General features: G+C 34.1%; 1 protein-coding gene across 5 annotated transcripts in view; it reads right to left on the reverse strand.

The window, feature by feature from the left end:
- CNKSR2 (connector enhancer of kinase suppressor of Ras 2) overlaps window positions 1-27,174 on the reverse strand; it is a 298,887-nt gene that overhangs the window by 214,448 nt on the left and 57,265 nt on the right. For all 5 annotated transcript variants that reach the window (XM_021674795.2, XM_021674793.2, XM_021674792.2 and 2 more), the window contains exons 3-4: window positions 26,224-26,426; window positions 8,719-8,806 (exon numbers count right to left, since the gene is read on the reverse strand). In XM_021674795.2, the coding sequence (XP_021530470.1) occupies window positions 8,719-8,806; window positions 26,224-26,426 (291 nt within the window). The remainder of the gene's footprint in view (window positions 1-8,718; window positions 8,807-26,223; window positions 26,427-27,174) is intronic.

A 27,174-nucleotide genomic window follows, 5' to 3' on the forward strand; every position in this document is an offset into this window, starting at 1 on the left:
CAGATAAATTTTGACTCATTTTATAAGTTTGATTTGGGCTCACTTTTCCTAATTACTTGATTCTAACCAGTTCTTCAACCTACCACTATCATTTACAATTTCAATCCATTATTTTACTTGTGTTAGGGCCTAATTTTATTTGAATTACTTATTTGATGTTGGTGGTCTTTCTGACCCAACCCAAGCAGACTGGGATGTTAAAAACTACTTCTTTAGCAGAGGCGAAACGCCTTAATAAATTAGTGCCTATAACTGTTAGGTTGATGCAAAAGTAATTGCGGTTTTTGCCATTAAAAGTAATATTAATATTATGATATATGACAAAAATATGGTAATTCAGAGAGTAGGAAGATAATGGAAGTACAAGACATAATAAGGATTAAAAGTAATGGCAAAACCTGTGATTACTTGTGCACCAACCTAATAGTAACTAAAATGTATTTAGTTTGCTGCTTTTATCTTACATAGGTATGAAAATCTATGTCATGTAATTCATGTAAAGCACGGTATGATGTAATAAATGCTTAAGATGTTACTAATGATTATTACTGCTTCTTGTTTTACTAACCTTAGTGCCTTCCTATGTCTACTACTACTATACCAGTTTCTAGCACTGGCTCTTCCTTTCTTATTACAAGTGTGCAATAACCACTTTTTAATTAATAACTTATAACTGATGTTTCAAAGAACAAGCCTAATCCTTTTGGATATGTATTTACTACAGAGGGACTATAACCCACTAATAACTACAGTTATAAGTTGAAAACTTTAACCAGACTCCTTTATAAATGTATAGGCTCTGGGCTGTTATTACCTATAAATAGTTGAACCTCCTGATCCACACTTCTCAATCATTCAGCCTGTGGTAAAATCTAGAGAATCTACATTTTTGATACGCTTTCTCAGATGAATCACGGTCCATGGAAACATGGTCCACAAAGGAAACACTGTTTTTAATTACATGCATTTTCTTCCCACCTCATATTCGTCTCCTTCTAAAGTATGAGTACAGCACAACTGTTATTAACTTTGGCTCCATATTAGAATCACTTGAGGCATCACTTTAAAAATACTGATGCGTAATCCCATTACAAAGAGTCTAATTTAATGAGGCCTGGATGGGGCTCAGGCATCAGTGTTTTGAAACAGTTCTTTACTTGATTCTAAACTCCTAACATTTCTAAATTTCTGTAATCACTTTTGGTGAACTTTTAAGGGAAAAATAATTATATCGTTCTTTCAACAAACACTTATTTGCCAGGCACTGGAGACACAGAAGTGCATGGGGTCTACTCCTGCTTCCAAGTCTGTCACAGCAAATCTTTTCTTAAATGAACTATTACTGTTGGCTTGGTTCTTTAAAAAGAATAGTCACAGTACATCACAAATGGTAGCATATCAGGGACTCTCCCCTCAAGTTTATTTTATCACTTACGAGGGTCAAAAATAGCCTAACTCACCTTTCTACATCTGTATCCCTATACATAATATGAATAAGGGTAAAAGTTACCTCTTTTTAGGGTCTTTGTGAGAAAACTATAAAAGCCTCTTCAAAGGTGAACTGCAAAGTAAGACTCAAATACAGTAATTCAGAGAGTAGAAAGATAATGAAAGTACAAGATATACTAAGCAATAAAATTTTGAGAACATTATATTCACAATTGTAAAGATGAGCATGTGTAAACTGTATAACCTAGTAATTATACTCCTAGGTATATACTTAAATGTAAATATTCAACAAAATGTCCATAATCAGAAGAATGGATAATCATACTTGGATATGCACATAATGCACAGAATTCAACACTATAAGCAGTAAAAATGAATGAACTACAGCACAGAAGAAAACATGCATGAATTCAGAAATACATCAATTGAAAAGACAAGCATAATCAAATGATACATTTAGAAAAGTATATGAAACTATTTTAAGAAAAAATAAAATGATAAACCCTTGAGAAGGCAAGCTGATGAAATGGGGGAGGATCTCAAAAGTAACTGAAACAATATTGATAATGTTGTAGTTATTAAATTAGATGGCAGATTCATGAGTAGTATTCTTCATAACATATATATATTAGATATATTCTTTTGCATGTATGTAAGTTTCATAAATTTCAAAATGTAACACAGTGAAGAAAGATGTCTGAGAAATAGGATCTACCATTTGCTATCTAAAAGGAATTGATTAGTTTAGTACATCCCCATCTAGTCTCCTTCTGGTATTACTGATGGTGATACTATCTTTAAAAGCACTTTGGCAGGTGACTCTGATAACATGCAATGGTCTTGGTTTATAAAAGAATAAACTTATGAAAACAAACTATTTCAGCATCCATATTAATATGATACACAGTACATCTTTAAGTTTTTGCTCACAAGCCAGGCCAGTGTCAGAAAGCTAGAAGAAGAATAAATTATTATGTCCCACTCTTCTAAAGAGAGCTTTTTTAAGTATTAGTATGCAATGATTTCATCACCCTTATCTCTTCATTCTGAGACTTCAGAAAATATGCAGCTGCCTATTAGGTGTATTTAATAACATGAATGAGAATTTCTTGTATGTGTATTTATATCTATTTTGAGAATATTCTCATTATACATATGCCTTTGAGAAGATACAGGTACACATATGTAACATACCTTCAGTTTTGAAAACTTACATTTTTAGTTTTTACATTTTTCTTCAGAAACAAGTCTTTAAGTTATCTGGGTATTATCTCTGATTGTTCTATAACTTCTGACTTACTATATTAGCATTATATGAAAAATTTGAAAAGATATTGCTTCTTTATAATTAATGTAAAAGGCTGAAGAAAAATTAAAGGGTGAAGCATAATTGCATTGAATTAAAAGTATTATTTATTTAAACAGAAAGGAAGTGAAAAAATACTGTTGGTAGGAATGTAAATTAGCAGAGCCATTATGGAAAACAGAATATAGATTTCACAAAATACCATATGATCCAGCAATCCCACTACTGGATATTTATTTGATGGAAAGGAAATCAGTATGTCCAAGAGATATCAGCATCTCCACGTTTATTACAGCACTATTGACAACAGCCAAGTTAAGGAATCAACCTAAATGTTAATCAACAGATGAATAGATGAAGAAAATATGGTATATATACACAATGGAATACTATTCAGCCCTAAAAAGAATTAAATCCTATAATTCAAAGTAACATGGATGAGTTTAAAGGATATTATGTTAAGTGAAATAAGTCAGGCACAGAAAGATAAATATCGCATGTTTTCACTCATATGTGAAAGCTAAAAAAACCGAGCTCATAGAAGTAGAGAGTAGACTGTAGTTATGAGAGGTTGGGAAGGGTAGAAGAAAGGAGGAGATAGGGAGAGATCGGTTAATAGATACAAAATTACATCTAGACAGGAGGAACAAATTCTAGTGTTCTATAGCACTGTAGAATGAATACAGTTACCAATAATTTATCTTATATTTTCAAAAAGCTGGAAAAGAGGATTTTGAATGTTCCCACCATAAAGAATTGATAAATATTTGAGATAATGGATATGTTAACTACCCTGATTTGATTATTATAGATTGTATACATGTACTGAAATATGACTCTGTACTCCATAGATATCTACAATTATGTGTCAACTAAAAATAAAAGGAAAAAGTGAAAAAACAGAATCACATTTTATATTGCCTTCAATGCGTATGCTAATATAATCCATACTGTTTTTAAAAATGCATATAAAGCTTGTCCTGTTTTTTGGTCTCAAATGTCCCAGTTTCAATCTCAAGAGCCCCAATACAATTTTCAGGTCACCTAGAATGTCTGATTTAGGAGGGTTTAAACACTAACTCTGAGTACATAGTAAAAGTAGTATTTAAAGTTGTGTTTTAAACAACTATGAGACCATCCTGGACAGGCTTTTCATATGCTTTCAACACTTGCCACATGAACCATAGAATATATACCCTGCCTACACCAGCATAATTTCTATCCCCATTTTACATCTTTACATGTATTTAACTATAACTTGAACTTAATATCTCTTTTTAAAACATACATCTGTACTACAATATATATTAACACATATAGTCTCCTTTACCTTTATATGTTTTGAGTTTTCCACTTATAACTCCAGTTTATTTGAATATGTGGATAGGGATGAAACATTCCTGGGTGATCAAAGTTAATTTATGTATTATATTTGAACATGAATGTTTCAACATATCTTGCAGAAAATGAAGCACAGTAATGAATTTGCATTAAAATTTAAGGAACGTTCTAAATTATACCAGTATCTTTTTTTTAATCACTCATTTTAGAAATAAGGTCTTTCCTCGTTGTCACTCAATACCAAAAGTAAGCAGAGCATCACTCCTTGAAATTTTCTGTGGAGAAACAAACTAGCTGAGTTTAGCATTTCCAAAGGCTTTTTTGCTAACTAACTCGAGTGGCCATTTATTAAGCTCCCACTATATGCCAGATGGTGGGCTAAATCAGTTGCTAATCTTCACAACAGCCCTACAATAATCTAAAAATGGTAGGGATCCACTTTTACAGACAAAGAAAAATAATATCAGAGCTATGAAGTAATTTGTCCAAGTTTATACTGTTTGTTGAAAAGCAAAGCCAAGATGATGAACTTGAATCAACTTCATGTCAAAGCCCACTATATTATTTTGCCATAAATTATGAGGGTAAATGACATGAAATGTCAACTAAGAAGGTAAATGAAGTACTATTCATATACATGAATGTAATTAAGTAAAATAAAATATCTATAATCAATAAAACTACAGGCCAAATTTCCTTGAATACATCCTTAATGAAACTAAAAATTACTTCTGGACTATTTATTTTAACAAAATTTTGTAATCTTTCCAAACAGTATTTACAAATTTGTGCTCTAAGCATTTAAAACACAAATCCCAATTCAAAAGTCCTAGAAAAACTCTTATTTTCTCAAGTATTTACCTTGAGCAATTAACAACTCGATTAAGATAAAACAGATAAAATGCTTAAATTACATTTGAGCAGGAATATATTTAAAGAGGGCTATATACTCAATATGCTCATTTATATCTTTATTTTAAGATGCAGATTTAGAGAGAGTTTCATAAATCATTTACTTTTATTTTCTGCATTTAAAATATTATATAGGTAACACAAGTGAATAGAAAGCACATACACATAATTTAAAGGAGGCTGCCCATCAAAAAGAAACATTTTTAATACTGATCTTTAAAGATATTTTTCCATTTACTTGAATAAAGGTTTAGAAAACAAAATACATCTGACAGGTAAATATGGAACAAAGTAAAACAAATCAACTTTCAGAAAGTCATAATAACAACTTAAGTAAAGACATTTATTACAGGAAAGACCAAAGCAACAGCACTATTTCTGTGTAATTAGGATTATATTATTATAAATATTCTTCATTATAGTTTTCTGTAAAATGTTTTTAACACTATTCAGATAACCAGTGATAACCAAGAACATGGAAAATGGATCTAAAACGGTTGGAAATGGCCGGGCGCGGTGGTTCAAGCCTGTAATCCCAGCACTTTGGGAGGCCGAGGCAGGCGGATCACGAGGTCAAGAGATGGAGACCATCCTGGCCAACATGGTGAAATCCTGTCTCTACTAAAAATACAAAAATTAGCTGGGCATGGTGGCGTGCGCCTGTAGCTCCAGGTACTCGGGAGGCTGAGGCAGGAGAATTGCTTGAACTTGGGAGGCAGAGGTTGCAGTGAGCCGAGATTGTGCCACTGCACTCCAGCCTGGTGCCTGATGACAGAGTGAGACTCTGTCTCAAAAAAAAAAAAAGGTTGGAAATGAACAGACCCATAAGAAAGCAGAAAAAAGATTTTTAGTAAATATAGTTTAGAGAGGACCAGTTCAGGTAAAAAGCATATCGTCAAAATTTGAGTTTTAAGAGGAATTTTTCACTCTGTATTTAATATTTCAAAATCTGATTTAAAACGTTCTTCAACATGTTTGAATTTTCCCTCAGCACCTAAATCAGATTTCACTGTAAATGCAGCTCAATAAAACTAACACCAAATGGAGAAAAAACATCTCTGACATTTATTTTTCAAAACTTCTTATGTTACTTCCTTTTATCAAGTCTTGTTATTCCTTACCCATTTTTGTAAAATATTACTTTCATCTTTGTTATTCACTTTACATTCATTGACTATTTTTATTTTATTTTACTTTTTTAACTTTTATTTTAGATTCAGGAGTACATGTGCAGGTTTGTTATGTAAGTAAACTGAGTATCATAGGGGTTTGGTGTACAGATTTCATCACCTAAGTAATCAGCATAGTACTGAAAAGACAGTTTTTTGATCCTCACCCTCCTCTGACCCTCCACCCTCAAGTAGGCCCCAGTACCTGTTGTTCCCTTGTATACACATGTACTTAATGTTTAGCTCCCACTTATAAGTGAGAAGATACAGTACTTGGTTTTCTGTTCCTATGTTAGTTTGCTTAGGATAATGACCTCCAGCTCCATCCGTGTTGCTGTAAAGGACATGATCTCATTCTTTTTTATGGCTGCATAGTATTCCATGGTGTATATATACATTTTCTTTATCTAGTCTGCTACTGATGGGCATTTAGGTTGTTTCCAAGTCTTAACTATTTTTAAATAAATCTCATTTGATTCTCACAATAACTCTGAGGTAGATTAATTCTGTCTATAGATGGTGAAAACAATGACATGGTTTGTCCAGTGTGGAATCATCATGAATCAACAGGGCTTAATCTCAGATCTTCCAAGATTACAACCTTCTCCCTTGCCCCATGTATTTTAAGCTTCACCAAAGTTTCATCTTGCAAACCAACACTTTTGTGCTTATTTCTTAAATAGTGACAATCTAATTCATCATTTTTGTGTTTGAAGTAGAGAACAAAAAAATGATACAGTATAATAATTTTAGGTTAAGCTGATATCCATTAAGGAAGGCATCATGGCAATTATTTCAGTGCTGACAAGTAGTGTGTGGGTACCTGTCTCATTGTTCTGCTTCAGTTGCTGACAGTGTTCTAAATGAAGCTTCAGTTCTTTGTGAGAATTCTATTTAAGATTTTAAAACCAGTTTCTCTTTTTTTTTTTCAAAGATGTCATCATAACCAATCTTACGAGATGAGGGAAGTGTTGGGGGGGGTAGAAATCTCTTTAAAAGGCTTCAAATACAATGATCCAAACCCATCACAACTGGGAATAAGTAAAATAAATATAGTAGATTAAGTAAATTCCTACAAATGAAAGTTTTAAAAAGAAACGGACATTAAATTTCTCCACTAATTTTAGTATTATTTTAAATGTAAGTGGCCAATATCAAGAAGCACTTTCCTCTTACTTCACAGTAGCACCACTTTGTGTTAGGAAGGGGAAAAAAGGCATTTGTGACAGTTTATTTTTAGATATTGATTATCTCATCTTGCTGCAAAGGGAATAAAAATAATTAAAGCTGAGTGAAAAATAATTTGAAGCACAGCATATTTCAAAGCATAACCATCATCATAACTGTTCAGATGAGATTTCTCGAAAGCCTGGTAATAAATACATGCCCTAGTTTTTCTTTAAAGTCTACACCTTGCTTTTTCAAATTGGCCTCTTTTACTGGCAGCTTAAATTTAATTCCTGTCTTCAGATACTTCATACAATTCCAATCAAATGCAGTGATTAGTATGTATATAATGGCTGAATTAGATGATTAGATGAACAGTAACTGTTTGTAAGCATGTAATTTATTTTAAAGTATATTTAAATATTTGTCTAAGTTGTGTTCCTCTGGCAAACTTAAAGCAGTATTTCTTCAATGTACTTAACATTCTTTTTTTTAATAACTCAAATTCATTTTAGAAAATAAAAATTCATTTGGAAAAATACCGAAAAGTAGAGTCTAAATAAAATCACCCATAGTTTCACCATAAAGAAATAAACACTTAACTATTTTATTTCATTATTTTACCTATTAATCCTTATTCTTATTTCTACTACAGGTAGCAAAAGACCACAGAGCCCAAAAAAACTTGGTACTGAAGAGAAATATCATCACATAACAGTAGAAAAAGGACAAATTATTTAAAAGATAATTTAAAAGCACTAATATATCATGCCTATAATTACATTTCCTCTAAAAGACATGTTTGAATATGTCCTAGTCAAATCACCCAAGTCTCTTGCATTTCCCCATGCCTTATATCAGACTTAATTCAACCATTTATATCAGCTGCTGGACCCTGAAGGCATCTGATTTGGGGATTCCTGGCTTAGATAATATCGAAGCGAAAAATCATTTTGGGTAATTAGATCATTGTTAAAAGCTGTTAGGCACAGTTGCGTGTATGTGTACAAAAGTAAGTAAAACTAATAGTGTCTTAGAGCAAAAATCTGAGATTGTTATCTGAATGGGGTAATTTTTTGAAAGGCAATATACCTTAGTCATCCCCATTTAAAGTGTGAGACTAACAGATATTATTTTATTATAATTGTTTATTTACTGGTCAGGTAGGTTCCTTTTATATTGTCTGGTAAGTTAACTGAGGTATATGCATAGTTTCCCAATAAATATTAAACATATTTGATTTCTTTAGAATGATTTGTCTTTGAGAAACTTTTAAACCAGTATCTTACAAACTCTTGGTACACAGGATACTTCCCATTATTGGAATATGAAGTTGGCAATAAATTAACAGAAAGAAAGTTTGTCAGCTAATACCTGTTGCACAATTGTTGTCAACTCCAGGCAGAGTTGTATGACATTATTTCTTGTAACTGAATAGTCTGTCACAGCAGCAAATGGTGACCTATAAAGGGAAAAGGAAAATTGTGATTACTAGGAACAGCTTTTGAAAAGTCCCAAAATATAGTAGCCTAAAATGCGTTTTTCAATAATATGAAATAGATTATATAATATTATAAAATAAATGTTCTGAAATTTGCATATTGATAAAAATATTCAGGACTTATTTTAAGGAAAGATTTGAAGAAAATAATTGGAAGAGAATTAAATTCAGGAAATATAATGCTTGCTTTCTACCAAATTTCTCTCTTTTTAAAGTTCTTAATTATTTAGAAGTTTTTTGGCTTTTACAAGGTATATTCATTATATCTAAAACAAAAATGGAATACTTTAGGCAAAGATAACATGTTAGTTTATTTTCACAAGAACCTAAGATTCTGAGTACAGTATCTACTTAGAATATTCACAATTAAGAGCTAGTAATAACAACTGCTAAGGTTTACTGAGGGCTTACTATGTGCCAGTTACAATTCTAAATGCTTTACGTGTATTAGATAATTTAATCTTCACAATCATTATGAGACAGGTGCTATTATTATTCCTGTTTTACAGATGAGAAACATAAGGTAGAGAAAGATTAAGTGACTTATCTAAGATCACACGTCTAGTAAGTGGTGGACCTGTATACTGATTATTTTCAAGTGTTTGAAGCAGTTCATTTAGTCATAGGTATAATTCTTTTTATACATGTTTGGAGTTAGTTTGCTAATGTTTTGGTCAGAGTTTTAACATCTAAGTTCCTGAGAAATATTGGTCTGTAGTTGTTTTTTGTTTTGGGGTATTTTTTGTATCAGGATAATGATTTCCTCATAAAATGCTATGGGAAATGTTTCTGCCTTCATTTCCTGGAAGAGATGGTGTAGAAATGGTGTTATTTCTCCTTTAAATACATAGAATACACCACTAAAATAATTTGGTCCTGGATTTTTTTTCCACACCCTGAGGCATTTCTAGGTAATATTTAATTTCTTTAATAGTTACAGGATTATTCAGAGTATCTATTTCATCTCGGGTTATGTTCTAGTACTATTTTCCAAGGAAGTGGTCCATTTCATCTAAGCTGTCAAATTTATGTATGAAGTTATTTGTAATATTCCTTTTCTAACATTTACATTTAGATTGACTTTTTTATTGTTTCTGTTTTCAATTTCACTAATTTCTGCTCTTATCATTAAGAGCATCTTATCATTGCTCTGTGCTTATTTTGTTCTTATTTTTTCTATTTTGTTGAAATGGGAACTTAGATGATTAAGATCTTTCTTCTTTTCTGATATAAAGCATTCAGTGCTTCTGATATATATATATATTTACTATATATATTTCTGATATGTCTTGAATATATATATTTCTGATATATATAAGCATTCAGTGCTATACACTTCCTTTTCAGCACTGCTTTAGCTGTGTGCCACAAATTATGATTTGGTCTTTTTTCATTCTGTTCAATGTATTACTTTTTAGTTTTCATGAGACGTCTTTGTTGGATTACTTAAAAGTGTGCTATATGAGTGACTAGTTTCATTTTATTATCTGGTTTCAATTCTTTTAAACTTCTTGAATTTTGTTTTATGATACAGATATGGTCTATCTGGGGGAATGTTCCATGGGCACTTGAAAAGAATTTTTATTCTCCTGCTGTTGGATGAAGTGCTCTAAAAATGTCAATTACATCCTGTTGTTAGATGGTGGTGCTCAGCGCCTCTAATCTTTACTGACTTCCTGTTTAATTCTGTCTATTCTTGAGAAAGAGGTAAATGAAGTCTACAACTGTGGACTTGTCTATTTCCTCTTTGATTCTGTCAGTTTTTGCTTCATGCACTTTAAAGTTCTGTTGTTTCATATACACATCTTACGAGTGATTTCTGTTTGTTGTTTTTTGATTTACCTACTTAAATGCTCATCTGTCACTTTTTGGTGTTTTTTATCAATATGAATATTCACATATATTTTATCAATATGAGTATTCACATATATGAATATTACACATTTTACCTTAACCCTCTACTTTTCATGTTTGTTGCAAATATTTTTTCCAGCTTGTCATCTTATACTTTGTTACATGTTTTTTCTTTTTTATGTAGTCAAACAGTACATTCCTTTGTATTTTATTCCATTTTAAAAATACTTAGAAAGTCTCTCCACATCTAGAAATCATTTTTGCCCATATTTTTTCTAGTTTTCTTATAAATTTATATTTCCTTCTTAGATAGCTGATACATCTAAAATTTATTTTAGTGAAGAAAAATAGATAGTGCTCTATCATTATTTATTTTCCAGTGGTTTTAACATGTTGTTTTCTAAATGAGGGCAATTTACTAAATGGCCCTTCCTTTTTCCAGTGGTTTTAACATGTTGTTTTCTAAATGATTCTATATACAGTCATGCGCTGCATAAAATGATGTTTTGGTCAACAATAGACCACATATACCACAGTGGTCTCATAAGATTATAATACCATATTCTTACTCTACCTTTTCTGGGTTCAGATATGAAACAAATACTTACTATTGTGTTAAAATTGTCCATAGTATTCAGTACAGTCACATGCTATACAGGTTTGTAGCCTAGGAGCAACAGGCTATACCACATAGCTTAGGCGTGTAGTAGGCTGTAACATCTAGGTTATGTAAGCATATTCTATGACATTTGCACAACAAAAAAATTGCCAATCCTCATCAACAGCAATGTATGACTATATCACAGTGTAATATAGGCTCTCTTTTATGAACTTATCTATTCCTACTCCAAAACCCAGTATATTTTTTCAACATAATTTGCTTAAATGGAAGGAGACATAAGAATTCAAAAAACTGAATTAGAAAAAAAATGTGATTAATCGAAATTCTCAGTTTAAAAAAATTAATCTCTTTAATTGGAAGCAGAAACAAGCTTTTAAAAATCCAGCCTAATGGAAGTTTTCTAAGACTGGATTGTAAAGGTGGTCATATAAGTGTTACTGAAATTTACTAAACCCCATCAAACTGTATACTTAAAATAGGTTAATTTATATAATATAAATTAGGCCTCAATAAAACTATTTTTTAAAGATGAAAAATGTAAGCACTTCAAGGAGAAAATCATTTATTTAAAAAATTACTTTGGGAGGCTGAGGCAGGTGGATCATGAGGTCAGGAGTTCAAGACCAGCCTGGCCAAGATGGTGAAACCCCATCTCTACTAAAAATATAACAATTAGCCAGGTGTGGAGGCAGGTGTCTGTAATCCCAGCTACTTGGGAGGCTGAGGCAGAAGAATCACTTGAACCTGGGCAGCAGAGGTTGCAGTGAGCCAAGATCACACCACTGCACTGCAGGCTGGGCAACAGAGTAAAACTCTGTCCAACAACAACAACAAAAAAAACATGTAAAGTCCATTTTTGCTGCATTGAAGCATAAAAAGTGGCATTTTAAACTAAGAATTCAAATATGCTTCTGGCATGATTAGAAAAGGGTTCAGATTCCTAGGTTTGAAAAGGTCAGAGTCTGTTTATAAAATCTTAAAATTTCATTAAGAAGTGATGAGGTGATGCACAGCATTTTTTTTTTTTTACTGTAAGTACTTAAAAGAATCTCATTTGATTTTCAAAATATAGAGAAAGAAAAATCTATTTGATCACTAAATGCCTGTAGCAAACTGAATTCTAAGGCATGTTTTCCACTTTCCTGACCATTGATTTTAAGTAGGACAATCTTCTCACTCAAGATTAAATTTCAAGAAAAAATGAAAAGAAAAATCTAAATACATACCAAGGAAATGATTTTATTTTGTAGTGATTAAGAATCACCCTAAAGTTTTAATCTGAGGCAAATCATATACAACTGTACTAACAGCCATTCTTAGCCAGCAGATTTTAATGTTTGATATGATGGTTTGGGCTATATCTACATATAAATAAGGGTAAAAGGTCAGGTGGGGTTCCAATCTTTGTGGGTTACCAAAGATTACCACTCAATCATGACTTAATGTTCATTTATGGGAGTAAAAACAATAGATCTCTGTAGAATAAATGAATATAATCAGCACCCATGCATGTATACACACACACACACACACACACACACACACAAAACAAAACCAAAACCAAAACCAAAAATATAGAAACTGTTCTTAAGTCTGAAGAAAACCTCAAGTGGACCTCAGGGTACTTATAAGAAAAACACAGTAACTCTAAGTAAAGGAAATCAAATTCATAGCAAGAAAGCTTTTCGATGCCAGAAAGAGAAAAACAGACAAAATCCTTGGATTATCTGTAAGTGGCCATTACAGGAATTATCCTATTTAGATTGTAACAAGTAAGAAACTGGGGAGGATCCAAGATGGCCAAACAGGAAGAGCTCCGGAGTGCAGTTCCCAGTAAGAACAACACACAGGGTGAGTGCTCACTGGATTTACAAAGAAGTTTTCACTGCCCACAGACCAGGAGATGCCTGGGCTGAAAAGCAGCACGAGTTTTCAGCACGGATGGTGCTGCGGGTTGGCGCACAGAAACTCACACAAATCTGGGCAGCCATTTCAACAGGCGCCTGGAATGCCTGAGAGACAGAGCCGCCCATTCAACTGAAAGTGAGGGGGCTGAGACAGGGAGCCAGGCGATCTGGTTCAGTGGGGACCACCCCAACAAAACAAGCAATCTGAAATGCTCTGGATTGAGAGTTTTGCAGCAAGTGCAGCTGGACCCGGGATGGTCCAGCTCAGTGAGGGGAAGGGCGTCCGTCTCTACTGAGGCAGTCCGTCAATATCCAGACAGTTCACACAGCAGCTGGGCAGAGCCTGCAGCAGCTCAGCAACACCTCTGCTGGCAGACTGACTAGACTACTCCATGTGGGGCAGGCAGGGCATCTCTGAAAAAAGGCAGTAGCACGTCAGGAACTTATAAATAAAGCCCACCTTCCTAGGTCAGAGAACCTGGGAAAAGGGGCAGTTATGAGTTCCGCTGCAGCAGATATAAAGGTACCTGCCCAGCAGCTCTGCATGCAACAACTGAGCTCCTAGCACAGCACTTGAGCTCCTATAAGGGACAGACTATCTCCTCAAGTAGCTCCCAGATCCCGATATACTCAAACAGCCACCTCATAAAGGAGAGCTCAGGCTGACATCTGGTGGGTACCCTTCTGGGATGAAGATAACAGAAGAAGAAACCGGCAGCAACCCTTACTGTTCTGCAGCCCCCGTGGGTGATCCCCAGGCAAGCAGAGTTTGGAGTGGACCTCCAGCAGTCCTGCAGCAGAGGGGCCTGACTATTAGAAGGAAAACTAAGAAAAAGAAAGAATTAACTTCATCAACAACAAAAAAGAAGTCTACTCAGAGACCCCATCCGAAAGTCACCAACTACAAAGACCACAGGTAGATAAAGTCACTAACATGGGAAGAAACCAGTGCAAAAAGGATGAAAACACCAAAAACCAGAATGCCTCTCCTCCTACAAGGGATCACAACTCCTCACCAGCTAGGTATCAAAGATGGATGGAGAATGAATCTGATGAATTGACAGAAACAGGCTTCAGAAGGTGGGTAATAACAAACTTCTCAGAGCTAAAAGAACATGTGCTAACCCAATGCAAAGAAACTAAGAACTTAGAAAAAAGGTTAGATGGGATGATAACTAGAATAAACAGCTTAGAGAAGAATATAAACAACTTGATGGAGCTGAAAAACACAGCATGAGAACTTCGCGAAGCATACACAAATTTCAATAGCCAAATCGACCAAGCAGAAGAAAAGGTATCAGACATTGAAGATCAATTCAATGAAATAAAATGAGAAGGCAAGAATAGAGAAAAAAGCGTGAAAGAAATGAACAAAGCTTTCAAGAAATATGGGATTATGTGAAAAGACCTAATCTACATTTGATAGGTGTACCTGAATGTGACGGAGAGAATCAATCTAAGCTGGAAAACATTCTTCAGGATATTATCTAGGAGAACTTCCCCAACCTAGCAAGGTAGGCCACCACACAACTCCAGGAAATACAGAGAACACCACAAAGATATTCCTCAAGAAGAGTAACACCAAGGCACATAATCATCAGATTCATCAGAGTTGAAATGAAGGAAAAAATGCTAAGGGCAGCCAGAGAGAAAGATCAGGTTACTCACAAAAGGAAGCCCATCAGACTCACAGCAGATTTCTCAGCAGAAACCCTACAAGCCAGAAGAGAGTGGGGTTCAATATTCAACACCCTTAAAGAAAAGAACTTTAAACCTAGAATTTCATATCCAGCCAAACTAAGCTTCGTAAGTGAAAGAGAAATAAAATCCTTTACAGACAAGCAATTGCTGAGAGATTTGATCACCACCAGGCCTGCCTTACAAAAGCTCCTGAAAGAAGCACTAAACAAGGAAAGGAACAACCAGTACCAGCCATTCCAAAAACGTACCAAATGGTAACAACCATCAAAATAATGAAGAAAATGTGTCAACTAATGGGCAAAACATTAAGCTAGCATCAAAGTGGCAAGATCAAATTCACACATAACAATATTAACCTTAAATGTAAATGGGCTAAATGCCTCAATCAAAAGACACAGATGGGCAAACTGGATAAAAAGTCAAGACCCATTGGTGTGCTGTATTCAGGAAACCGATCTCACGTGCAAGGACACACACAGGCTAAAAACAAAGGGATGGAGGAAGATTTATCAGGCAAATGGAGAGCAAAAAAAAAGCAGGAGTTGCAATCCTATTCTCTGATAAAATAGACTTTAAACCAACAGAGATCAAAAGAGACAAAGAAGGGCATTACATAATGGTAAAAGGATCAATGCATCAAGAAGAGCTAACGATCCTAAATATATACACACCCAATACAGGAGCACCCAGGTACATAAAGCAAGTTCTTAATGACCTACAAAGAGACTTAGACTCCCACACAATAATAGTGGGAGACTGTAACACTCCACTGTCAATATTAGACAGACCAACGAGACAAAAAATTAACAAGGATATCCAGGACTTGATCTCAGAACTGGACCAAGAGGACCTAAAAGACATCTACAGAAATCTCCAGTCCAAATCCACAGAATATACATTCTTCTCAGCACCGCACTGCACTTACTCTAAAACTGACCATATAATTGGAAATAAATCACTCCTTAGCAAATGCAAAAGAATGGAAACCATAACAAACAGTCTCTCAGACCACAGAGCAATCAAATTAGAACTCAGAATTAAGAAACTAACTCAGAACCACATAACTTCATGGAAACTAAAAAACCTGCTCCTAAATGTCGACTGGATAAACAATGAAATGAAGGCAGAAATAAAGATGTTCTTTGAAACCAACGAGAATGAAGACACAACGTACCAGAATACCTGGGACACATGTAAGCAGTGTCTAGAGGGAAATTTATAGCAATAAATGCCCACCAGAGAAATGAGGAAAGATCTAAAATCAACACTCTATCATCAAAATTGAAAGAGCTAGAGGAGCAAGATCAAAAAAACTCAAAACCTAGCAGAAGACAAGAAATAACTAAGATCAGAGCAGAACTGAAGGAGATAGAGACACAAAGAAAGCAAAAAATCAATAAATTCAGGAGCTGGTTTTTTGAAAAGATCAACAAAATAGACCACTAGCCAGATTAATAAAAAAGAAAAGGGAGAAGAATCAAATAGATGCAATAAAAAATGAAAAAGAGGATATCACCACCGATTCCACAGAAATACAAACTACCATCAGAGATTACTACAAACAACTCTATGCATATAAAGCAGCAAACCTGGAAAAATGAATAAATTCCTGGACACTTGCACCCTCCTGAGCCTAAACCAGAAAGAAGTTGAAACCTTGAACAGACCAATAACAAGGGCTGAAATTGAGGCAGCAATTAATAGCCTACCAACCAAAAAAAGCCCAGGTCCAGATGGGTTCACAGCCGAATTCTACCAGACATACAAAGAGGAGCTGGTACCATTCCTTATGAAACTATTCCAAACAATCCAAAAAGGGGGAATCCTTCCCAAATCATTTTATGAGATCAACATCATCCTGATACCAAAACCCAGCAGAGACTCAACAAAAAAAGAAAACTTCAGGCCAACATCCAAGATGAACATAGATGCAAAAGTCTTCAATAAAATACTGGCAAACCGATTGCAACAGCACATCAAAAAGCTTATCCACCACGATCAAGTAGGCTTCATCCTGGGGATGCAAGGCTGGTTCAACCTATGCAAGTCTATGAATGTAATCGACCACATAAACAGAACCAAAGACAAAAACCACACGATTATCTCAATAGATGCAGAGAAGGCCTTCAACAAAATTCAACAGCACTTTATGCTAAAAACTCTAAATAAGCTGGGTATCGAAGGAACATATCTCAAAATAATAAAAGCTATTTACGACAAACCTACAGCCAATATCATACTGAATGGGCAAAAACTGGAAGCATTTCCTTTGAAATCTGGCACTAGACAAGGATGCCCTCTCTCACCACTTCTATTCCATATAATATTGGAAGTTCTAGCCAGAGCAATTAGGCAAGAAAAACAAATAAAGGGTACTCAATTAGGAAAGGAGGAAGACAAATTGTCTCTATTTGCAGACGACATGATTGTATATTTAGAAGACCCCATCATCTCAGGCCAAAATCTCCTTAAACTGATAAGCAACTTCAGCAAAGTCTCAGGATACAAAATCAATGTGCATAAATCACAAGCATTGCTATACACCAATAGCAGACTAACAGAGAGCCAAATCATGAGAGAACTCCCATTCAATTGCTACAAAGACAACAAAATACCTAGGAATACAACTAACAAAAAATGTAAAGGGCCTCTTCATGGAGAACTACAAACCCCTGCTCAAGGAAATAAGAGAGGACACAAACAGATGGTGAAGCATTCCATGCTCATGGTTAGAAAGAATCAATATCATGAAAATGGCCATACTGCCCAAAGTAATTTATAGAATCAACACTATCCCCATCAAGCTACCAATGACCTTCTTCACAGAACTGGAAAAAACCACCTTAAACTTCATATGGAACCAAAAGAGAACCCACATAGCCAAGACAATACTAACCAAAAAGAACAAAGCTGGAAGTATCATGCTACCTGATTTCAAACTATACTACAAGGATACAGTAATCAAAACATCATGGTACTGGTACCAAAACAGAGATATACATCAATGGAATAGAACAGAGGCCTTGGAGGCAATGCCACACATCTACAACCATACGATCTTTGACAAACCTGACAAAAACAAGTGATGGGGTAAGGATTCCCTGTTTAATAAATGGTGTTGGGATAACTGGCTAGCAGTGTGCAGAAAGCAGAATCTGGACCCCTTCCTGACACCTTACACTAAAATTAACTCCAGATGGAATAAAGACTTAACCATAAGACCTAACACCATAAAAACCCTAGAAGAAAACCTAGGCAAAACCATCCAGGACATAGGCATAGGTATGGACTTCATGACTATAACACCAAAAGCACTGGCAACAAAAGCCAAAATAGACAAATGGGATCTAATTAAACTCCAGAGCTTCTGTACAGCAAAAGAAACCATCATTAGAGCGAACCGGCAACCAACAGAATGGGAAAAAAATGTATGCAATCTACCCATCTGACAAAGGGCTAATATCCAGAATCTACAAAGAACTAAAACAGATTTACAAGAAAAAAACAAACAAACCCATCCAAAAGTGGGCGAAGGATATGAACAGACACTTTTGAAAAGAAGACATGTATGAGTCCAACAAACATATGAAAAATGCACATCATCACTGATTATTAGAGAAATAATGCAAATCAAAACCACATTGAGACACCACCTCACGCCAGTTAGAATGGCAATCATTAAAAAATCTGGAGACGGCCGGGCACAGTGGCTCACACCTATAATCCCAGCACTTTGGGACGCCGAGGCGGGTGGATCATGAGGTCAAGAGATCGAGACCATCCTGGTCAACATGGTGAAACCCCGTCTCTACTAAAAATACAAAAATTAGCTGGGCATGGTGGCGCACACCTGTAGTCCCAGCCACTTGGGAGGTTGAGGCAGGAGAATTGCTTGAACCCAGGAGGCAGAGATTGTGGTGAGCCGAGATTGCACCATTGCACTTCAGCTTGGGTAACAAGAGCGAAACTCCGTCTCAAAAAAAAAAATCTGGAGACAACAGATGCTGGAGAAGATGTGGAGAAATAGGAACACTTTTACACTGTTGGTGGGAGTGTAATTTAGTTCAACCATTGTTGAAGACAGTGTGGCGATTCCTCAAGGACCTAGAAATAGAAATTCCATTCGACCCAGCAAGCCCATTACTGGGTATATACCCAATGGATTATACATCATTCTACTATAAAGACACACGCATACATATGTTCATAGTGGCACTGTTTACAATAGCAAAGACCTGGAATCAACCCAAATGCCCATCGACGATAGACTGAACAAGGAAAATGTGGCACATATACACCATGGAATACTATGCAGCCATAAAAAATGATGAGTTAATGTCATTTGTAGGGACATGGATGAATCTGGAAGCCATCATTCTCAGCAAACTGACACAAGAACAGAAAATCAAACACCGCCTGTTCTCACTCATAGGCGGGTGTTGAACAATGAGAACACATGGACACAGGGAGGGGAGCATCACACACTGGGGTCTATTGGTGGGGGCCAAGGGAGGGACAGCGAGGGGGTGGGAAGGTCGGGGAGGGATAACATGGGGTGAAATGCCAGATGTAGGTGACGGGGGGATGGAGGCAGCAAACCACATTGCCATATGTGTACCTATGCAACAAACCTGCATGATCTGCACATGTACCCCAGAACCTAAAGTACAATAAAAATAAAAAATTGAGTAAACAAATGGAAGTTTCTACAAATCAAAAAGAAAAAAAAAGTAAGCAATTGTCCTCCTTAAATCACCATATAGATAATATGACGCTTATATTTCTCTATGGTGCAAAAGTTTATGACCCTATAAGAAATTATTCTTTGTATATTATTTCTAAACAAAAGCATTACATTTATTAAAAGGTTATTAATGGTTCAGAAATCCTAAACAAATTAGAATCTAATAAGGAAAGCTAAGATGCTAATAAGGAAAATCTGGAACACCTTATTATTTCTCAGGTTGGCACTGCTGAAGCCTTAGGGAAGTCCATGAATAATGGTAGTGCTAAAGTCACTGCTCTTCCCTGGAATAATTAGTGTCAAGTGACAAGGAATGAGCACATGAGAGAAAATAAGACCAAACATTATCTGGTAGTGTTTGATGTGGTTTTCTTGGTCTCTGCAATATTTTTCCTGGTATAGAATTAATTTGTCCAAAAGTTTCTTATCATGGAAGAAGAAATTAGTTTAATCATTTTCTTACAAAAGGCAAAAAATTTTAAAGAAATCTTAACAAAAATTCCCTAGTACCTTAAACTCTTATGCCTTAAATATGTAAAAGGTTTCCAATGATATTAAGAGATCTCATTGATCCCATCGAAACAGGATGGCCTTAAAAGGTATTTTGTAAACTACTAGAATTGGATATTACTGCTAAAAATGAAGAAAAAAAACTGTCACTATTGAAGGCAAAATAAACTTTGTTAAATAGTAATTTTGAACATTTTTACTGATGTTACTGTACAACATAACACTTGTAGTGATCTGTAAACTTCTGAGTATAGATCAATTTGGCAAAGCCACAGAAAACTGCAAGAAATATAAGGTGTCAAAAACAGTAGGATGTAGGTTAAAAATAGACAAGTAAACCATGCACTGAAAATAAACAGTAAAGGTACCAACTGTGATTTACCTCTGAGGCTACTCCTCTGGGAAAGTCTGCTGTTTCATTGGAACAAATATTTTAAATAGGAGAAAAAATGGAATTTTATTAACCTTAGATTTTATCTTATTTAGGAAATGTAAGGAGCTGGCCTTTGAAAGTGTATCTCATTTAAATGGACGCTCCGTTGAAATTGGAGTTTTTCTGAGTCATAAATGTTATTTTCCTAGCACACTAACTGTTATGCCTTAAACGTTTAAAGGTTTTTCAGTGACATAAAAAAGTATCTCATTGATCCCTTTAAAGCATAATAATCTTGAAAGGTATTTTAGAAACAATTAGAATTAAATTTTATTAATGTTAAAAATAAAATAGTAAACCTTTATCATACAGTGAACTTAAAATTTTCTGTAAATGAAGTTCTATGCAGCAATTTCAGATATTGAGGCCTAAAAAAGAAAAGTGGTAGTCTTATTTAGTTTTTGAAGAGAAATAGCAAAATGTAAATAAAGGTTTAGATGCTACATCCCTTCCTCAAAATCCTCAATAATTAGCATGCAAAATGAGGTAGCATGACAAAGGAATATAAAGGAAAAAACAACAGAACTTCAGTGTCAGACAAAAATAGACAGAAAGTATAATTTTCATACTAGATGAATGACTTTAGGCAAGTTATTTCACATTTCATATGTAAAATGGAGATGAGGATATCTGCTTTGTGAGAATTCAATGAGCTGACATTATATATATATGTATATATGCATAAAGCATCTAGTTCAGCATCTAGAACAAATTAAAGATTTTTCACCTACTCTTCTTCTTTCTCCTCTTTCAAGTAACATAAAATAAAAATTGTAGTAAACCCAAATCATATTGCTGTGCATGCAAGTTTTCTCCAAAATATAATGAAAATTTTGTAATGCCAAAAAACTTACAGCTGTTTAAAAATGAAAAGTTGTTTAACATCAAATTAATTCTATTAACTGAAAAAAAGTTTTATTCTTCAAGTAAAATATTACATATTGAAGGAATAAACTAAAGTTAAAGATCATATACTTGGCAGTATTCATCTACAGTGTTCATTTTCAACCCCCCAAATTAAAGCAAATCTACACTGATACAATGAAACATTAAAAATTTTTGGTCAAAATTGTTTCTGTGGAACTTTCATAATTAAGCATTTAATTTCTAAATTCTTGAAAAGCAAACAAAAAAGACAAGACATATTCTTACTTTATATAAGCAAAACATAGAGAAGAATTAAAGTTTTTAAAAAGTTAACATGAAACAAACAAAAATATTAACTAAATTTATTTAGAAAAGAGATAGGAATTAAAAATCATTCTTCCAAAAGTCACTACGAAATTTTGTCGGTGTCTATCTTTGATATTATATACAGGGAAATAAGTTGGAAATATTCCTCATATGGTTTTAGTCAAGATCAATGCATTATATCATAGAATATTAGTGCTTAGAAAAGAACTTTAAATTCTGCAGGTCTTACATCCTTATTCTAAAAGGAAAATAAAAATAGAGGTTAAGGTTCAAGTTATGGAGGGTTAGAAGGAAGCTGAGACTCAACTCTCAGCCCTATGCTCTCTTATGCTACATTACCATGCATTTTGGTGGGAATTCACAGTAATGGTCATGGAGAACGCTGTTCTTTTGGCTTTTCTGGCATTTGATTAATGTGTAAAGTTTGTAGGACAAACTCAAACAAGAGGGCATGTGGAGTGCTGGCTTGTACTCCTGCTGCTACCTAGAAAACATTGTTTTTTCTTTAAAAGGAATAAAATTATAACTTAAACATACACCCACTAACAATCTCTAATAAAAGCCTGGACTACTTGTCAGGTAATCAAACAGCCTAAACATTTCACCTTGCATAGTTATAGATAAAATCCTATTAGATTTAAATTGATCTCAGGACTTTCTGAAATTTATATAAGCCAAGGAGCAGTTAAGATACTCATACAAGCCATGGCAGAGGAGGAAGCAAAGTCAAGTTCCCAAATATATTAGTAGCACTCACCATTTAACTTTCCTCTTTCCTATTATTGGCAAAAGATTTAAAATCTGTGAAAAGGGGAAGTAAACATTACACAAAACTATCCTAAACTATAAACAATCTCAGAGAAATTTTATTTCAAAGAAGAGTTCTTAGTTATCATTAATTTCCAACTAACTAACGTCACAGATACCCTGAGTACCTACCACTTTCAGTCCTTACCCTGCCTAATCTCTCAGCAGCATTTGACCCTACTGACCATTACCATCTTTCCTTAAAACTCTTTACTCACTTTGTTTCCATCACATCACTCTCAGCTAATTTCCTCCTGCCTCTCTGGTTATGCCTTCTTATTTTTTTTTCCTATAAGCCGAACTTCTAACCATTCTTCAATTGGTGGTGGTGCACAGGTCTCATTCCTTATCCCACTTTTTTCCATTCATTCAAAAATATTTTTTGAGCAGCCACTATTGACTAGAACTCATTTAGATAACTGTGGTATCAGTGTACCAGTGTAGCAAAGTAGATGAAAACTACCTGCTCTCTTGAAGTGGACATTATATAAAGAACGGTCAGATAAAAATAATATGCATAATACATAAGTAAATTATACAGTATATTGGAAGGGTCTAAATGTTATGGAAAATAGAGTAGGATAAGAATGATTCATTCTAAAATTCTCCTTCAGCTACCTATTTTCATAAGGCTTACCACCACGACTGGGTCAGTCAAGTCAGATTTTTCTTATTCATCCCAGATGCCTTCCTTTTCCTTACTCTAGAGATCTTACCTGTTACCAAGTCTCATTTATTTACATAAATAACTCTAACATTCTTCTATCCTCATTGCTGCTTCTTTAATTAAAAATATCAACAAAAAGAAGTGGGGAGATTAAGTTCTGTAGTTAGACTGTCAAGACTAAATCCTGGCTCCACTACTTATGTGCCACTTGGTTTTGAACTTAATCTCCTTCATTCCCAGTTTTCCTATCTGTAAAATGAAGACCATCCTTCTAGGGTTGTTTTGATTAAATGAGAGTGTCTGGAGGCATCAGTACCCAAGAGATGACATCATCATCAATTTTAGCATCAGAATCACCACGAGTAGTAGCAGCATGATTAATTCCTACAAGAGCCTCCTAACTGGTTTCCCTTCTTCTAGCCTTACTCTTCTCTAATCTTTCCCAACACTGTAGTCCAAATAATCTTCCAAGTTCACAGATCTGGACACAAGCATGACCCTAAGCACCTCCCCACTGCCTTCAATATAAAGTCTAAATGCATTAGCATGGCAAATAATCTTTTCTCTTTTTATTCTTCTCCTTTTGCTTTTCTTTTCAAAATCTAAGATATTAAAGCATTATAATTAAAGCACCAGCCTAAAGCTGAACTTTTCCATGAAAGAGCTTCAAAATATAAACTTCAGTTTTTTCTGTCAATTTACAAGAGTCTCAATTGAAGATTTCAGTTATCACACAGTTGTATTCTGTTCCCTTTTAAGTCTTTATTTCATTTTCATGATCAAAATGTTAAATGACCTTTGATTTAATTGATCACCATAGTATGATATAACACCAAATAAGCATTGCGAGAAACTTTGCAGAAATGGAAGCCTAATAGATGACTTAAGCTATTTCCTTTGGGCTTTTTGTCATATTTTCTCTTCCTATGAAATAAACACAAAACATGGATTGACTTCATGGATTGTTACGTGTGTTTTTACATATTTTTGTAGGTATGTATGCACATATGTGTTTTGTAGGTGAATTGGCATTTACCAAAAGCATCTTATTAGATAATGAACGTATGCCACCATAAAAAAATTGATACAATGAAATCTCAAGGACAACTAATGGTGTGGGAAATGTGCAATATCTGTCATCAAGAAGTAAAAACATTCTCTTTTCACGCTATTAATTTTTATCTATTCATCTAACAATACTAAGGTAAAATATATATATAAATAAATTTACCAAATGCAAATATCAAGGCTGAGCAAATTTATAATTACAGGGAAAGTGAGAGTAAAAGAAGATATAATTATAATCAAGGATGTGTTCTTTAAGTCTTCTAATTACTGTGAAGCCTACCAAAACAAATGTATTATATTAATAGTACTTAAGGACTAAGCCATATTTTACTTGCTGACCATTCATAACTTTTGGAATGGATATATTTAAAATGCAATTAAACACTTGATAACGTGGTTTTGACAATTATGAAAATTAAATTTTAATAATACAAAAGAAACATTCCGTACATTAACTAATTATTAAAAGCTAGTAATATATAGTTTAGTGTTTCATATTTGGATTTAGTATCATCACTTTATATTATATAAAAGTATATATAAAATTAGACAATATAAAATTAAGAAAAATTATCTCAATTTTCACCTTAAAAATACAAATGCTATACTTTTAATATAAGGTCTCATGTTTTTAAAATGCCAAAATGTTATACTGGCGTGTGTGTGTGTGTGTGTGTGTGTGTGTGTGTGTGTGTTGTGTATGAACACATATGAATATCCTACTGACATTCAAGAAAGAATTCTGGTAATGTATATTATCAGAGTTTCTTATGAAAGACAAAGAGCATTTTTAAAATTTCACTATTTAGCCATCAAACATAGTACATATCCCTTACCAAAAATTCCAAAACTGAAAGCAGATAACTTGTTTAGTTTTTTCATAAATCATTGTAATGTTTTATCATTATGTTTAACCACATACAGTATATAATTTAAATCTAACCTTTTCATTTCATATTACAAGACTTTAAACTATTTTATGTGTTCCAAAACAAGTGAAAGTCACCTAAACTTAAAAAAGTCTAAAAGTATGTTTATGATATCCAAAATAGTACAACGAAATTAATAACAGAGAATGAATGAAGCGAGGCTAAGAAGACATACAAGGCATGTTATAAAGGTGTCAGTGTCTAATTACCTATTTAAAACAGTTTATAGCATCCCAATGGTCATTTCCTTAATTAAAACCAATTAATACAAATAAAGAAAATCAGGAGACAGAGCAGTATTATAACAAACAAAAATTTATAAATTGTATTATGACAGCCAAATAATGATTTTGCTTACAAAGCAGTAAAGGTGTGCTGGGCACAGTGGCTCATGCCTGTAATCCCAGCACTTTGGGAGGCTGAGGCAGGTGGATCACCTGAGGTCAGGAGTTCAAGACCAGCCTGACCAACATGGAGAAACCCTATCTCTACTAAAAATACAAAATTAGCCAGGCATGGTGGCACATGTCTGTAATTCCAGCTAGTCGGGAGGCTGAGGCAGGAGAATTGCTTGAACCCAGAAGGTGGAGGGTGCGGTGAGCCGAGATCTCGCCATTGCACTCCAGCCTGGGCAACAAGAGCAAAACTCCATCTCAAAAAAATAAATTAACAAAAATTAAAAAAAAATTTTAAATAGAGCAGCAAAAGTATTTTACAGTTTTCAGAGACTAAGTTTTGATTGGCTACTTAGTTGGACATCAAATTTTACAAAAGATTAATATCTATTTGATAATACGCTATATTGTGGTAAATCATCATTAGACATTTATTACTTGGTATTCCTCTGCCTGTCTAATCCTTTCACAAGAAAATACAAAATAATGTTATATTCAAACTGGCATCTGAGGAGAGGCTACTTATGAAACATGTGGAAGACTTTACCTGTCCAACCAGGCAAGTAGACTCTTGGCTGCTCCAATCAGATCCACAACTGAGGTCAGAAAGTCATTTGGCAACTTTCGGCTGGTCCTCCCATCATAATGGCCACTCCTTCTCCTTCCTGTTATAAAATTCTGTAGATTTTTGGCAGATGCATTCAACTTGTGAGAAAGGGTTTTTAGATTTTCTGTTTCCAAGCCATAATTCTGAATTATAAAAAAGAGAGAAAATATACTTAAATATTTTATTCATTCATGAAAATATTTACTGAGTACTTTATTATGCATAGGTAATAGAGTAGCATTAGAGTTACAAATGAATAAGATAGGATTCCTGACCTAGTGGAGCCCACAGTTAAGTGACTACTTGGGGAGGTGTCATATAAAGAAATTCTAATAAAATGTGTTAAGTACTAATATGAACATGGAAAGATGAGGGCATTGTATCTTGGAACTATGCTACCCAAGAGAGCAAGATCGTAAGAAATAATAAATTTGTTTCTTAAAACCAAAACCTAAGCTCATTTATTTGTGAAATTAATTATTATCAACAATTATTTTTGAGTATACATTCAATTAACAATATGCATGGTCATGAATGTAGGTACTAGGAACAATTCTGCTTCCCCAAAGTTAGGAAAATAAACGCAACCAGCAATAATAAAATGGAAAAGCAAGAAATAAATCAGGTAAATAAATCAGATGAAAAAACATATATGTACTCTACATAATGATGCTTAAGAAATTTCTTTTATAATATGGTATCAGGAAAAGCTCTGCTTCCTCAGGGGAACTAATACACTTTCTCCTTTTTGTAATACAAATTATGAAACTAAAATTATTTTTGTTTTTGTCCTGACTCACAAGTAAATATGAAACACACCAAAAGCAATCGTAGTGACTTTTTGGTAAGTGTATTTGTTTTCTTCTTTTCCTTGTTCTCACATTTCAATTA

Source organism: Aotus nancymaae, unplaced genomic scaffold, assembly GCF_030222135.1.
Source record: "Aotus nancymaae isolate 86718 unplaced genomic scaffold, 86718_ANA_hifiasm-v0.15.2.pri h1tg000058l, whole genome shotgun sequence".
Taxonomy (NCBI): domain Eukaryota; kingdom Metazoa; phylum Chordata; class Mammalia; order Primates; family Aotidae; genus Aotus; species Aotus nancymaae.